Genomic DNA, 14,856 nt, shown 5'->3' on the forward strand with positions numbered 1-14,856 from the left:
ACTTTACTGTAAAGTGAAGGAGACCAACAGAGGACACTGCATTTCTGTAGTACCTAGATTGACACCAAGGTACAGAAAATATTTATTTGGGTGCGCATACAGTCAGTTGCTCTTTTACAGACTGGGGCAGCTTACTGCAAGTGAAACTCTACCCGTGTGAGGGCCTAACAAGCTGTTCCTTCTTTACTTCAGTGACCTCTGCGTTGTGGTCATAAATCCTAAGGAGCTGCTGCAGTCAGTACCGGGCACGCTGCAAGGATTGAGTCTGTATGCTGGGAAACAACTTCAGCTAATGACACACACGTGCTTGGTTAGAATGTTTTCTGTTGGTCACGCAGATAGAAGCTCTCTCTGGTAGAAATAGCATGAGGAGATGGGTTTTTGCCTCTTTGGAACCCAAAGCAGAGCTGCGGCTGAAGCTCCGTGAGCAGCAGCCCTAACAAACAAGCCTTGTACTTTCAGCTGATCACACCAAACTTGTTGCATCTCTAAGCCAGGTGTTTAGTGGGTTGCTTTTCTGTTGGGTTTGGAGTTTGAAGTTCAGATGTGAAGGGGAAGAGGCAAGGGTTAGATATTTAAATCTTACTTAATAAAGAAATCTGAACAATCTGATACATACCACAGTCATCCTTTTCTCCAACAGGATGTGCTTCTTGGTTTGTGCTTATATAAAAGTGCAGAAAGGATGTTATGCAAATAAGTGTTTTTTAGCTTGACACTCACTACGCAGCCACCTGTTAAAACATAACGGTATGGATGAGTCCCAGCATGAGATACAAACGCTTTGCTGCTTGTGGTGAAATGTTTACTAACCAGAAAGCACACTTTGTTACCAAAGGAAAAATTGAGAGCTTGAAAAAGTGAATGTGTATGAACTGTGAGAGTTGGGCAGAGGCTAGTGGTGTTCTAGTAACTGAAACAGCCCAGCTGACTCCTGTAGAAAATTCCAGTGTACTTCTAAACTACAGATGCGGACAAGGCTGGGTTTAAAAGCATCTTATTTTTTGACTGTTTAGATTTAAGAGTATCAGAAGAACTCTTGATACTCTCGTGAGAACCCTTAACCGAGTCTGAACTCGGTATCACTAGCCATACCAAATTATGTGCTGTCAGAACAGTGAGAGGGGATCCTTCTCAGAAACCATGGGGAATAGCTACTGGCAGTTGCTGAAGTCTTTAAAGGATGTCTAGTTGTGCCTCTTCTGTCACCTGTGGTTAGATGTGTGGATGTGCAGTGTTTCTGAACATCTCTGCCTGCGTAAGGCTGCGCATAAAGTGTTTTGAGGAGGGTGGCTGCTTTGGAACATTTGGAAGCACTGCTCACAGTTCTGAAAAACAAGTGTAAAGGAACTCTAAATTCTTACTGACCGCATGCAAGGAGATCATGTTCACCAATTAATTAATTACTGTGACACTACACCTTGTGGTTTGTGAGATGTAAATGCTAATATGCAATTTGTACTAATTTTTTTCATAATCCTGCATGTAAATCTTGAATATCTTCTTGCAGTGCCTCTAGCTCTATTTCCTACTGTTTGCATCCAGCATCACCTTGCTACCTGGGCAGCAACCTTAACACAGACCCGTGATTTCTCAGGCAAAGGTAATGTTGTGTCTCAGCCCTGGTGGCAATGGAGAGCTGTAGAAATAGTTACACTTGTGAGCATAAGATCTGCTTTATTGCATGTATATATTTACACACTAAGGGCCAGATCCTTATGGGGTAATCTGGCATCTGACCATATGAGATGTTTTTTGTTAAGCTGATCCATCAATACAGCAGCAGTACTGAGGAATAGTAATAATGAGGGAGTATCCCCTTATCTCGGAGAATGTATTTACAGAAGGTAATCACTGCCTGTGGCTTTCTCAGACAGGAGCTGGTCTGCCTATTCCTCGCTGAAGGTGAAAGCTCTGCCAGCTTTAAGTGTATCAGGAAGCACCAGTAACACCGTGAGCAAACTGTTTCCTTCATTGATGTTTACCGACCCGTTTGTGTGTGTGACTTTATTAGTTATACATCACTAGTTGCCCCTGTAATCTCCTTTTCATCTGTTGGCATCTCAGTCATAATGTTGATTTAATAACACTTAGTGGTTTGCTGTGTTTGCTTTTGTTGGTTTTGTTTTCTCATGCATCGGCCAGTGTGTTCAGTTTGTTAAGCCCTTGTCTTTTCAGATCACTTCTGCTAGTGCCTTTTCATCTGCTTATGGCGTGTTTGGTTTACTTTGACTTGCATTGAAGTGTTTTGTTGCCTCATCTCCTCATTTGGAGCGTTTGTTTTCCTTCTCGCTGTGTCACCTTTCACTTTCTTGGCTAGCCTAATACTTCATTTTAGTCTTTATTGTAGTGATTTCTTTCTCAGATGTTCAAGTTTTTTTCCCCTTTCTTATTCTTGTTCTCTCTGGCTTTCTTCCTGTATCTGTTATTCTGTAATTGCATCAATTGCTGCGTCAATGAATTGCTGATGATATTTTCGAAGTCTTGCTCATAATTAAAAGGAAGATCTCACCTTCTCTTCTGTGGCTCATATTATCATCCCTGGCTTGTTATACTGAAAATGGGAATACAAAATTTATGCCCCTTTGATTTTTCTAGTCTAATTTTCCAGTGAAACAAGGCTCTTCCAGTCATCTTATTTTTGTCCCTCATAATTTCAGAATCAGATGGAATTACTGTGGGACTGCTGGTTACACTTGTGCAAGTTTGTGTAAATTAGCAGCAGGCTCAGAAGACCCTTGCTAGCGCCGCAAGGGAAGACATGGAATCAAAAGAGATGATGAAAAATGCAGAAAGCTAAACTACAGCTTCCTCTTTGAAGTATTTGCATGTTGTTACAATGGTTACCTGGCTGTAAAATGGCCAGTGTGAGATCTGGGCAGCTTCAGCATGTGGCAGGAATTCAGGTAACCCTTTTGATACAGTTGCAGCTCATTCAAACAGAAGCTGACTTCTGGTTTAAGACAGGTTCTGCCTTAGTAAACCTGCAGCTGTAGCCATTCTGTAACCAAAATGTACCTGAGTAAAGGCGCAGCTTCTTGTATTCCTTTTTAGCCTTTGAAGTTGCTACGTGTTTTGTTACTTGAGGGAGTAACTGCAGGTACTTGATTCGAGTTAATTTTCTTGGCAATTCCTGTGGTAATATCTATGACGTGAATGAGTTTGGTAGTTCAGAGTAGTTCAGGTTGTTTCCAAACATAGGTGCAAACGAGAAGCTTTTAGAAGTGAAGTTAAACCCTGTTAAGAACACTTCAGCTTGTATGGTGGAGTACTCTTGGAGATCACAAATGGGATTCCCCCTTAGTGAAGATATTCTAGGAATGTACCAAATGCCCTCAAGCTGTTAGCAATTCCTCATTAAGAGGAGTAGGTACAACGCACAGCACTGTCCTGTCCCGTCCCCCCCCCCCCCTCCAGTATTAACACACATGTGGATGTCAGATCCTCAAAACCTGTTGTTTTATTTTGCAGATGTGCTCCTGTTCTGTTGTGGTACTTACTAACATAAATAGAGATTTTGACACCTAAGGTGTGCTTTTGGCTGGTACAGACAGGCTTCAGGCTTCACTTCCTGGTTCATTTCAGGATACCTTCAGTGAGGAAATGTCTTGTGTAAGATCTAACTACCTTCTTTGAGGAGGAAGAGCAAATCCATGATGACTCTGAAATGAAAGCATTTGATACTGTAAATAATTAAATTTGCCAAGATGTTAACATTTGCTTTGGAACTACTCTGCAGAAGGAATAAAGGTTTGCTTTCAGCACTGCAAATGAAGCTACTCTTGCTACCGAACTTTGAATGAGAGCATTGACAACAGCCTCAGCAAAGCATGCTCTGGAAAGGATGCCTTTCCAGTAATTTAGATGATTTATAAAAAGCATTGAGGCTTTGAAGAAAGTTCATTACCCAAAGCGTCGTCGTGCTGTGGACCAGAACCAGCAGGCAAAATGGCTTTCTTGAGTAATAATAGATGGTGGCTATCTAAAGGACCTGAAAACTTGGGAGGGAGAGAGGCTAAAAAAGATGCATTGTTAACGATGGGCTATAAGCAACAAAGAGCTGTCTGGGTTCTGCATCTGTCCTTACGTACCAGTAGGTTCCCAAAATGCTCCGTTATGCAGAATAGCAGCTTAGAAACCTGTGTCGCTTGCTAGGGCTTCTTAAAATTATTTCCTCTGTGTGTGTGCATGCATATGTGTGTCCTCTCCCTCCCCCTTTCCCTGCCTGGCAGCAGTCTCAATTTGAGAGAGCAACAAAGCGATAATACAGATTTACTTGCCTTATGCTGCTTGACTGTGCTGGCTGTTTTCTACATTTAATTTTTTTTCACTTAGTTCTGTAAGGGCCACAGCTGAAGTATTCCTCTGAGTTTGCCAGTACAAGCTGTTCTACAGCTGTCTAGGGATGTTGGAAAAAGGGAGGCTGTTTTCCACCTACTTAAAATAGTTCCTAGGTTTTTTGTGCCCTACACAATATGAAGTAAAGCTCGTATTTGTGCAGAGGAAGCTGTATAGTTTATTACATCTTAAAGATAACTGGACAGCTCTGTCTTGTGTGACTGTGGTTTTCTAAGTGGGCTTTTGGGATGTGTGCAGACCTACACATATGCCCCTTTAAACGTTTTGATAGTGGGATTGCAATGTTTCTGGTACGACGTTAGAGTTTAACAAAAAGCAAGCTTTGTAGCCCTGCTGCTGTTGCTGACTCAGCAATACTGCAGCCCCTCATCAGCTAGGACGGGACAGACTGCCTTTTAGTGCTAAGTAGAGCTGATCTCCCTGCTCCAAAATGTTACTTAGAAAGAGAAATAAGAACCATTAGCAGCTTTAATTTTGAGTGCTCATCTAATTGTGTCAGCAGTTGATAAATACCAATGCTTATAAACAGGGTGTACACAGGCGGTGTGGGATATATGTTGGAATGTTTTGCTGTTCTACTAAGTTTTACTAACTTTCAAATGAGATTGCAATTTGTTTCGTATCTAATCTTTTCCCATAATAAAGAAAAGGCCTTAAATACAGAAACTAGAGCAACGGAATAATCAACAGCGCTGTCACTTCCAAATGGGCGACTGCTGAAACTTTAATTCCATTAAATTCTGTGCTTCGGAGATGCAGCTCGTATTCTCAACCATTTGTCTAACCACATAAATTGGAATGTGTTCAAAACGCTTGCCAAGAACAAATCTGTAGGAAGAGATGTTATACTTTGACCCAGGTTCAACGTGTTCTAAAGCAACGAGAAATAAATATTTCTGAAGACTTATTTAATGCTCAGCTAGGGGAAAAAACAATCTATGATCTGATACGCACTTGCTCAGTAGCACACACACATTAATTTCCTATGCATTTCTTTCTAATTCTTCTCTATTTTAACTTGAGTCTCCTGTCTTTTTGTCTTGGTGTGACCTTTATGGAAAGCTTGGATGTATAATCCTGTAGCTGCAATTTATTGAAAGCCAGCTTAATAAGAATTTCTTTCATGTTTTGATTATTCTGCATCCCCTGCAAATGATAAGAACTTGAAGTAAGTTAATTTTCTTACAGAGATGTATTAATTCTTCAGCATCTTTTGTTGTCTAAAACTTTTCCAATAAGATGTAGTAAACATCAACATGTTTGGATCTTTCCTTAAATCTTGAACTTTCTCAGCTGCCTGCATGGGGTCTGGCACAATTGCCAGAGGCTGCATTTAGCCTGTTGGCCATCAGGTTGATGAGAGATGGTACTTGGGCATCCACATCGATGAGAGCTTTTTTGCTGAACACAAAGCACTTTTTGACTTTGCTCTGTGAGCTGGACAGGGCTGCTGTTGAGAGCTGCTTGTTTTTCTCTTGGACAGACCGCAAGATGTGATGTAACAGGCGGAGTTGTGGTTAATAGCGGTGGGAGAGACGGGGGCCTGGAGTGTCTGCTCGGTGCGTGAAATGAGCTAACGATTCCATTTTTCTGTAATAAACATTAGTTCCCAGAGTGCGAAGTAATTTGGGTGCTTTGATTATCAGCTGAATTCAATTCCATTTTTCATTTAAAATATTTTCTGACTAAGTTCAAAGCAATTTTTGTTAGCTCCTCCAGCTTCAGCTATACTCTCTGACCCATGGAGGCGGGAGAGAATTCCCTGAGCCCAAGCTGCACACACAGGACTGCTGTGTAATAACCGAAGGCATTTTGCTCATAGGCTTGGAGAATTTCCAGGTGATCTAAAAACTGTGAGACTGTGTTTCTCAGCAAGTCCCAGCGTTATGTCTCTCAGTGGTCATAATTCAGCTGTAAGTTTGAGAATGGCGTACGAGGATGTTGTGTGTTAGGCTTTGAGTAGGATGTCACCTTTGGGTAGGTGCAAAGAGGGGAAGACAAAAAGGTGTGTGCTTGGATCAGAAAAAATCTGATCCATGATTCCTGTTCCTTAAATTCATTAAAATTAATGAAGTGACTTAAGGTTTGCCTGTTGAGTTATGAGGGACTCTTGAAGGCAAGAAAATATGACTCATGCATACTTCTTTGTTGATTTTAGGGATGTTTTCTAAGTCTTAAAATGACTGGGGCTCACAGTCTGTTTTTCAGTTACTTCCTCCTATATATAACAAAAAAGTAACTATTTCCTAATCTGTTGATCACCATGCTGACATCCCCAAATGTCATTTTTTCAGTGAGAAAATTATATTTCAGGAATCTTGTTTTAATGTAATGACAAGATAAATGTTATTAATGTACCCTGCAATTTGCCTGTAAATGGCTGCAAACATTTAAATTAATTTTGTTCAAGGTCAGGGATATTTCTGGTTTTCTGAACTTTGAGGAAGTCTTCCAATTCCTAATCCTAAAATTAATTCAGGTTTTTGATCTGTAAGTACTGTTATTAAAAGACTGGGATAGGTTTTGGTTATGACCTTAAATTCATTGTCTGGAATGTCTTTAGACCATAAGAATTACTTGAACCATAAGAATTTCAGTCTGTAAGGATTTTTTCATATGGATTTTCTTGCAGCCTTTTTTCCCCTTTTTAACATGCGTGGGTTAAAAACAACGGGATCACACAAAATTCGTTGTCACATCTTTCTTCCATGTAAAATCTTCAGTTCTGAGCTTCTTTGGTATTGAAACTAAAGAAATTTTGAGCTGTAGGTCAACTGTCTGAGCGGTATTCTTTCATTGGCTTGTTCATCAACTGTGTTTTGATGCAGTTCTTTGCTCTGGCCAGTCCATGCTCCAAACATGCGTAAGCTGGCGTGCATCTTAACGTAAAACAAGAATGGTCTCTGATCTATTGAAAGTCCTTTATGAGTTCTTTGAAGACAGAGCAGGTACAGTAAAACGTTGAATTAAGCAGTATAAGAAGATACGAGATGCATCTTATTGATCAGAAAACATTTGGAAAACTGTTTGTGCAATATAAAATTGGTACAATTAGTGAGTTTGGAGAGGGTTTTAGGTAGGATGCTGGAGGATGGCACTTAGCAGTGAGTGCTCAGTGTGAAAGAGCAAAGAGTAGTGGTTGGGACACTCTGCATGATGGCTGAAGCAGGTAGATTGATCCTTCTGCACAGTTTTGGGAAAAACAGGCTTTCTGCATTCTGGAGAGTGTCCTGTATCCTTCTCTTCTATCTTGGCTGTGATTTACTATGTGTTTGTGGGGAGGTTTGCCATTGTCATCACTTCTGTGTAAACATTCCTCTTTATTTGTCTTTCCTCCCTGAAATACCAAGGTAAGCAAACAACACAAAAAGAAGAATGACAATGTATGTTATGTAGGACTAAACTGCAGAAAATGCTGTGCTTGGTAGAAAATTGGAAACATTTTGGAGTGCTCTGTGAAATCACAGGCCCACATGGGGAAATGCTGCTTGAGTTGCCACCCAAACTGTTTCTAAGTGGAGAAATTTATTTTTGAAAGTGCAGGCAAGCTGCTTGCTCAAGATGCAAATTTACTTCTTTATGGCATCTTATCAATTCCTCTCCTTCAACTTTCTTCCCACCGCCTCCTGCCAATTTCTACTACACACACACACACACACACACATATATATACGCGTGAAAGCAAACATGCCCCCCCCGTCTAAAAAACAAACTCGGAGTATTTATACTCCTACTCTCCCTCAGTCCATCTGGCCTGCTTCTCCTGTTGTGCCCCGGTGGTGTTCTGCTTTTCTCACTTGGTGGTGTTGCATCCCAAATTGCCGCTTCGGGAGCAGCGTGCGGTGCCCTTTCAGCTGTGGAGGGGGGTGAGAGAGGAGAAGCAGTGACATCTGTCAGCTAGAAGAAAGGAACCAGCTGGTGGGAGCATTGCTGAAAATAAAGTTGAGCAGTAGGAAGAACAAAACTCAGGCTCCGTAGTTCAGATGAGGAAATGTTGTTATGCCTTCTTTTATATACTAAGGAACCTAAATTGTACCCCTACTAAAAGCATGCGTAAACATTGGTTACTAGACAAGGCTGGGATAGTTGCATGAATTTTCAGCTACCTCTCCCTCCTGAGATGCTGGCATTGTCTTTGAGGTACGTAGAGGATGTGTGCAGCTCCAGTGAGCTGCAAATCTTGTGTATGCCTACTTGGGTTAGCATTGCAGGCTTTGCTAGCTGCTTCTGCTCCTTTCAGATCTGTGTGCCTTGTCTGTTACAGGACTGATCCCAGCAGAATTAGGAGAATTTATTTTTGGGGTGGTTCAAGTGTATGACCTTAGCAGTTGAAGTAAATTAAGTGATCAGTTGTTGGAATCAGCAGACTAAATGATCTGGCTGCATCTGTGCTCTCGTCGGGGAAACCACCAGGTTGGTGCTGGGAGTTACTTTGGTGTCAGGTTTCTCCCGAAGTCTTGTGAAATGGGTTATTGCGGAACTTACCTCTTGGAAGAACAAACAAAAAGCAGCTGCTGGAAGCTCTCAGTGGGTCCTGAGGCTGCAGTGCTCTTCCTCTGCTTCTGCGAGCCCACCAGGCTGGGAGGGCAGTGTGCTGCCCTTTGCAGATACGGAGTGAGCCTTTTGCTGTGCCTGCTGTCTGCCCACTGCTTGGTGGTGTGAAGATGGTCAGCAACTAAAAGAAAAAAAAAGAAAAACAACCAAGAAGTATGACTGCGTGGATTCAGTTGTGGTGAGATTTGGCTGGCTGCAGTTGAATTTGAAGAAGAACAAAACCATTTTTTATTAGTGTTGTGGTTCATTTTTTTGCTTTGCCTGGTATGTTTTTTCACTTTCACCCTGTTTTTCACGCTCGACTTGTAGTTTTGGTACAGTAGGGGCTCCCAGGAATTCAGAGGGGTCATCTTTCTAACAGTTTCCTATACAACTTCACAACTATGACATAGCCAGTTCCTAGAGGGGTGCTGGAAGTAGTTCAGGAGTTCTGCTAGAGTGAGAGCACCTCTTTCCAAGCCCTGAGGAAGGGGGATGCAGTCCCACATTCTGCAGAAGCATGTACAAATCTGTTTGCAAATCCTCTTCAGCTACTGCTTACCATTTTGCACTTCGGAGAACAGGCGAGGTCGGAGTAAGGAGCATCAGCTCCTTTCAGGGGACTTATGAAGGGGGAGGTGGGGAATAGGGAAATAAGCTGCCACCTACAGCTTGGCATTGGCTTACTTGATATGGGCAGAGAAATAACTAGTCAGAAGGCATGGCCAAAGTCCATAAGCAATTATGATGGGCACGCATGCGTTTATAACTTCACCTGTGGCTCACTTCAGTCACTCATTAATTTATTGCCAGAACATCTCTGTGATATTTCTGTCTCCATGCCCTTCACCTATCCCTTGGTGTCTTCTGACCCATGTCTGTTTAGATACCGTATGTGTCGTTGTAAGTACGTGGCAGTCACTGCCTGTGGAATAGTTGTGTTGTCATCAACGTCTATCAAAGCTAGGATTAAACATACACCAAGGCCAGCACAGGCGTGCAGTCCAGCCACGGAAGGAGCCTGAAGCCCAGAGTCTTGTCCTGTGTGCTCTGAAAGCCTTCCTGCCCACCAGCAGCGCTGTAAGTTGATGAGCTGCACAAATACTGCCTGGTCATCTCGGTGCTACTCGCTGGAAGTGCTTTAATGGCAGCAAAAAATAGGGCTGGATGTGGGGAGTAGTTTCTCTGTTTTTCTTACGGAAAAACCTTCATATTTCCTGACTGCCTTCTTACCATTTGGGGGTGTGTTTAAGGCTCTTATCTGATTGTTGATGAACAGAATAAAGAAGTCAACAGCTGTATTTAAGTAGGTAATGCTCATAGGTTAGACAGATGTTTAAAATCATCCTTGGTTTTCCTCTAGAACTTAAATAAAACTGTGGGATACTTGCATTATTTTGTAATTGATATTGTTAATGTTCTGTGTGCTTTTGCTAACAATGTTTTATGAACAGTTGTTTAGGGCTTGTCTGTTAAAACAAGGGTGGTGGTAGCTTTACCTTCTTGTTCAATATTTAATTTGTTGCATAAAGCTGATAATGGGGAACAAAATGTTGACTGTTCTAACCACAGATCTTATTGCTGCAGAGGACTCTGTCAATTCTTAGGTGAAATTAAGTCACTGAAGGGATTCCTGTTGGATATTAGGTATTTCATTTCCAAATTGCAATGCTGTTTTAAACAACAATCTTCTGTATTTTTTTCACATCAGATGTTGTAAGAGAATTAGTAAAGCATTCAATTTGTAGTGAAATAAGTGTTGCACTTCTCAGACAGCCCAAGAATGTCCCAAGACTATAGCTAAATAAACCAAAAGAAGTGAAACTTCCCTCTGCTGTTTCTGGGAAAATTCACTTAAGTTTATGAAGAGCAGCATTAATCCTTTGTAATCTTTTTTTCCATGAACTCGTGATTCATTTTTCTGCACCATTCTTCCTTAAGCAACAGATGGCTTCAAATTGTTCTTTTAGCAGCAAAGACGCTCGGTGCGGTTACTCCGCTTCTGCTTCCAGTTCTGTGTAACAACACACTTCCACAGTCAGTGGTCATCAGTAAACGCACGCAGAAGTCATGGTGGAAGTCAGGTAGTCCGGGGGTATTTCTGTCCCTCTGCAGAACCCCTAGCTGGACTGAAAGGGGAAGATCTAAAGGGAATTTTCACAAAAGCAGAGTGCTGCTAGCATGCATCTGTGTAATTATCCTATTAAATGAGAGTAACATCTGCATTATCTGGGCAAGTGCAGAATGGGAGGGAACATTGTTTTCTAATCCTGTCTGGGAGCATTATGAAGTTAAAAGGATCGCATTTTACCAAATCCGTGTTTTAACACGATAGCTTACGCTTAATTACCTTTTAATTACCTTTCTTCTCTTGTAGGGTTTTTCGCTAAGGACCCTGCCTCCAGCCCTCATCACAGAGCTTTCCTTGCCTTTGGGTAGCTTATGCCAGGTTTTATTTTTGAGTTCACCATGAAAAGATGGTCCTACTGTTTGTCTTGAAGGCAGTTAGCCAACTTTTTTCCTTAGTGTGGGAAAGGCTCTGAGAATATTAATTTTTATATACAAAAGATGTGTTGTAGCATTCAGAGGGACGTGTGTAGAATTTAGTTGTGAAGTGCAAACTCATTGGACTCCATTTTATGAATAAGGAGTAATGATGCATGGCAGAGGCCACACAGGAGCAAGAAGAGATTATTTCAGCCTTCTGACTTCTTGCAATGTAAGCCAGGAGAGTGGATTGGTTTAAATAATGTAGACTACTTTTTTTTTTTTTTTTTTTTTTTTTTGCTCTTTACCCCTGAGGGAGTCTGATTTCCTGATCATCTATCTAGCCATATGCCATAGCTCTTGCCAGGAACTCCTAACAGTGTCACTGCCAGCTAAAATTACGTGTTTTCTGAGAACTGAATTATGTTAAGAATTGTCTTAAATTGCTGCATTGGCAACATCACAAAGTTTTTTGTGTACACACACAGGGGAGGAGAAAAAAAATGTTAAAGCAGCCTTACCTTGAAATTCAGCTTGGAAACAGCTTCAAGCATTGAATTTGATCCAGGTACTGAGAGGTGCTCTTCACCTGCTCAGGCGCATCACTCTTTGTTCTTTTTCCAGGGCTTTTCTTGGCTTGTTTGTGCTTTAGTATAGTACAATATTGATATGTACAAACTAAACATTTACAAAAAAAGCATATTGTCTACTCTTGTTTTATACTACTTACAATGGAGACCTAGTAAAGCTGGTAAAAATTCCTAGTATTTTGTGTTAACTGTGCTACTTTTCTTTTCCTCTTTCAACAGGATGGAACTGAGATACAGATACACGTTGACTAAGGAGTTGGAACAAGATTGAGTCCTGCTCTGTGATCTGTATATACCCGGACCATGAACTTGCTCTTTGGCTTTATGCTTTAGGACCCTTTGTAGTAACTCCGTGAGAAGCTGTTGGGAATCATGGCATTCTCTCCATGGAAGCTGTCCTCTCAGAAACTTGGCTTTTTTCTGGTGACTTTTGGTTTTATTTGGGGAATGATGCTTCTGCATTTTACTATTCAGCAGCAAACACAGCACGAAAGCAGTTCAGTCCTGCGTGAGCAAATTTTGGATCTCAGCAAAAGATACATCAAAGCATTAGCTGAAGAAAATAAAAATGTGGTTGATGGGCCTTATGTCGGAACAGTGACAGCATACGGTAAGCGTGTGTCCTAGATTATGTGATAATCTGATAAAGGGTTTTTCGAAGTTGTCCAAACATTGTACTTCCTAATGCTGCTCAGTTGACAGTACTTCATACTGTGGGTTTTCTGCACAGATGGAGAGAACGTTCTTTACTTGAAAGTTACGAAGTGGGACAAAATTTAAATTTTCAGTCATTTGGGAATGAAGTTATCAGCTAATTTTTAATTATTTTTTTTTTACTGCATCCGTCTTGTAACAGTGTCTGTTATGCCTCAGGTTATTTGTTAGAACTTGATTTAAAAAAATGTGTGGTTTTGCTGTTCTTGAGAACCTTGGGAAGCTTTTCAGTTTACATGTCAGTGATTTAAAAAATTCGTTCTGGAAAAATAACTTGCCTCAGCGATAAAGCAGAGACCTGCAATGTTTATTTTTCCTCTTTTCCATTGCACTTCTGTGTCCAGTCAATTTACCTAACATTTAAGATTATGGATGTGGCCTAGGCTTACTGTTAAGCTTGAATACGTCATATTTACCTCAGGGTAGAAAAGTTTCTTTCATGAGTTTCAGTGCTTGTCTGGCAGTTATTTCTGCGTAGTAGGTTGTAATGCTCCCCCACCTCCATTTCATACTACATGGCAGTTCGGTTTGTGTGAAAGCATGAAAGAAAGAAATTCGTGGTGTGTTACTACAAAATGTCATGAAAAAAATATATCATTTAATTTCAAGTGAGGTGAGGTCCCTTTTTAATCTGATAGAATCTGATTGATTTTTAAGCTCACTTTCTTTACTACTTATCTTTGTCCTTTCAGACTATCTGGAGAATTAATTGCTAATTAGTCATCTTGATGTCTTTCTTTTAATATTTGTCTTCATATTTTGCTATAGAAGATCATCTGGTTTTTCTAGGCTTAAAAAGGAATGAAGGTTAGGGTGCAGCAGATCAAAGCTGCGCTTCTTTTCTTTTGTTTTTCTCTTTGCATATAATGAAAATATCATGCTGGGATGTCATCTTGTTTCTGTTACCACTTCTCTTAAAAAAAAAAAAGTTTGTATGACGATGCTTTTTTGTAAGGCTGATATTGTTGTCCCTGACATAGCTAACAATTAAATTGCTTTGTTGCTTAAATAACGAGCATTCCCTGTTCTTCAGTTCCTCTGTGACTTTAACTTTGATCTCTACTGCTATTGTAATCTTACAGAGCAACACAAGCAAAATAGAGAGGTGCTAGATAAATATCTGGATTGAATATCTCCAAGCACATAGAGGTCCCTAAAGGATTCACAGAATCACGGAATGGTTGAGGTTGGAAGGGAGCTCTGGAGGTCACCTGGTCCCAGCCCCCTGTAGGGCCCACCCAGCACCACGTCCAGGTGACTTCTCAAGACCTCCAAGGCGGGACACTCCACAGCTTCTCTGGGCAAGCTCTGCCAGTGCTCTGTTACCTGCACAGGTGGCAGATGGAAGCTCTTGTGTTCTGGGTGGTGCCCGTGGCCTCTTGTCCAGGTGGGGCCTCACCAATGGTGACAAGAAGGGAAGGGTTGCCTCTCTTAACCTGCAGTTACATTGTTTGCATAGTTTTTTAAAAAAATAAAAACTATCTAATACATAACCATTATCAATATCCCTTTATCTTGTAAGGTTGCTTGATTTTAGGTGAATTGAAGAAAAAAATAAATAAAGCAAAACAATATATTCCTCCAGAAGTTGAAGGGTAACTGCGTGAATCCGTGCCATAGCTAGGATATCCTTAAGCTAAGCTCCCCCTGCAATTTTTTGCCTGTGACTTTCATTTCCTGCTCCAAGTCCTGCTGTGGAATACATTGACTTGCTGCCAAATAGTGGTCAGGTTCCCCAGGAGAAGTTAACAGCATTTGAAGGTGGGAGAAATAACTCTGTAACACTTCTGTAAGTTACAGCTAAATCTTGCAGAGAAATTTCAAGGTCTACAGCTAAGAAGAATTTGCAATTTAAAGACAAGTGTAGACAAGCATTTTCAAATTAAGGAGTTTTGAAGGATGTAAAATCATGGTAATATATGTATTTAAAATGCTAGTGGGAAAGGTGCTATGGGGAGCGAATGGCACCCTATGAAATAATGCTGCATTAAACTGAGTAAGAGCGTTAGTCTGTCTTCCTTAGTGCACCAAATGATTTATTAATAGCAAATTATCAGGTTAGCTGTTCAGAAATAAACCCATTAATGTCTAAGGTTAGTGATAGTGTGTAGAAATTGGTTCATTATTCCATGACAACTGCCCTTGCTATTTGGCCTTTTTATTTCTTGTAATC

General features: G+C 40.9%; 1 protein-coding gene and 1 long non-coding RNA gene across 4 annotated transcripts in view; one reads left to right on the forward strand and one right to left on the reverse strand.

Annotated features, from left to right (window-relative positions):
* MGAT5 (alpha-1,6-mannosylglycoprotein 6-beta-N-acetylglucosaminyltransferase) overlaps nucleotides 1-14,856 on the forward strand; it is a 116,169-nt gene that overhangs the window by 29,302 nt on the left and 72,011 nt on the right. The window contains exons 2-3 of one of the 3 annotated variants that reach the window (XM_072040716.1): nucleotides 1,874-1,953; nucleotides 12,189-12,579. In XM_072040716.1, coding sequence (XP_071896817.1) covers nucleotides 12,342-12,579 — 238 coding nt within the window. In that variant the 5' untranslated portion in view covers nucleotides 1,874-1,953; nucleotides 12,189-12,341. Of the gene's footprint in view, nucleotides 1-1,873; nucleotides 1,954-9,953; nucleotides 9,973-12,188; nucleotides 12,580-14,856 lie in introns of those variants that run through there. The other 2 variants (XM_038181738.2, XM_027461504.3) reach the window with 2 other exon arrangements.
* LOC140002907 (uncharacterized) lies at nucleotides 2,810-9,568 on the reverse strand. The gene is made up of 3 exons (XR_011810541.1): nucleotides 9,455-9,568; nucleotides 8,845-9,034; nucleotides 2,810-3,662 (listed from the first exon to the last, which is right to left on the reverse strand). It is a non-coding gene; the product is annotated as an uncharacterized lncRNA (long non-coding RNA).

This window comes from Anas platyrhynchos, chromosome 7 (assembly GCF_047663525.1).
Source record: "Anas platyrhynchos isolate ZD024472 breed Pekin duck chromosome 7, IASCAAS_PekinDuck_T2T, whole genome shotgun sequence".
Lineage (NCBI taxonomy): Eukaryota > Metazoa > Chordata > Aves > Anseriformes > Anatidae > Anas > Anas platyrhynchos.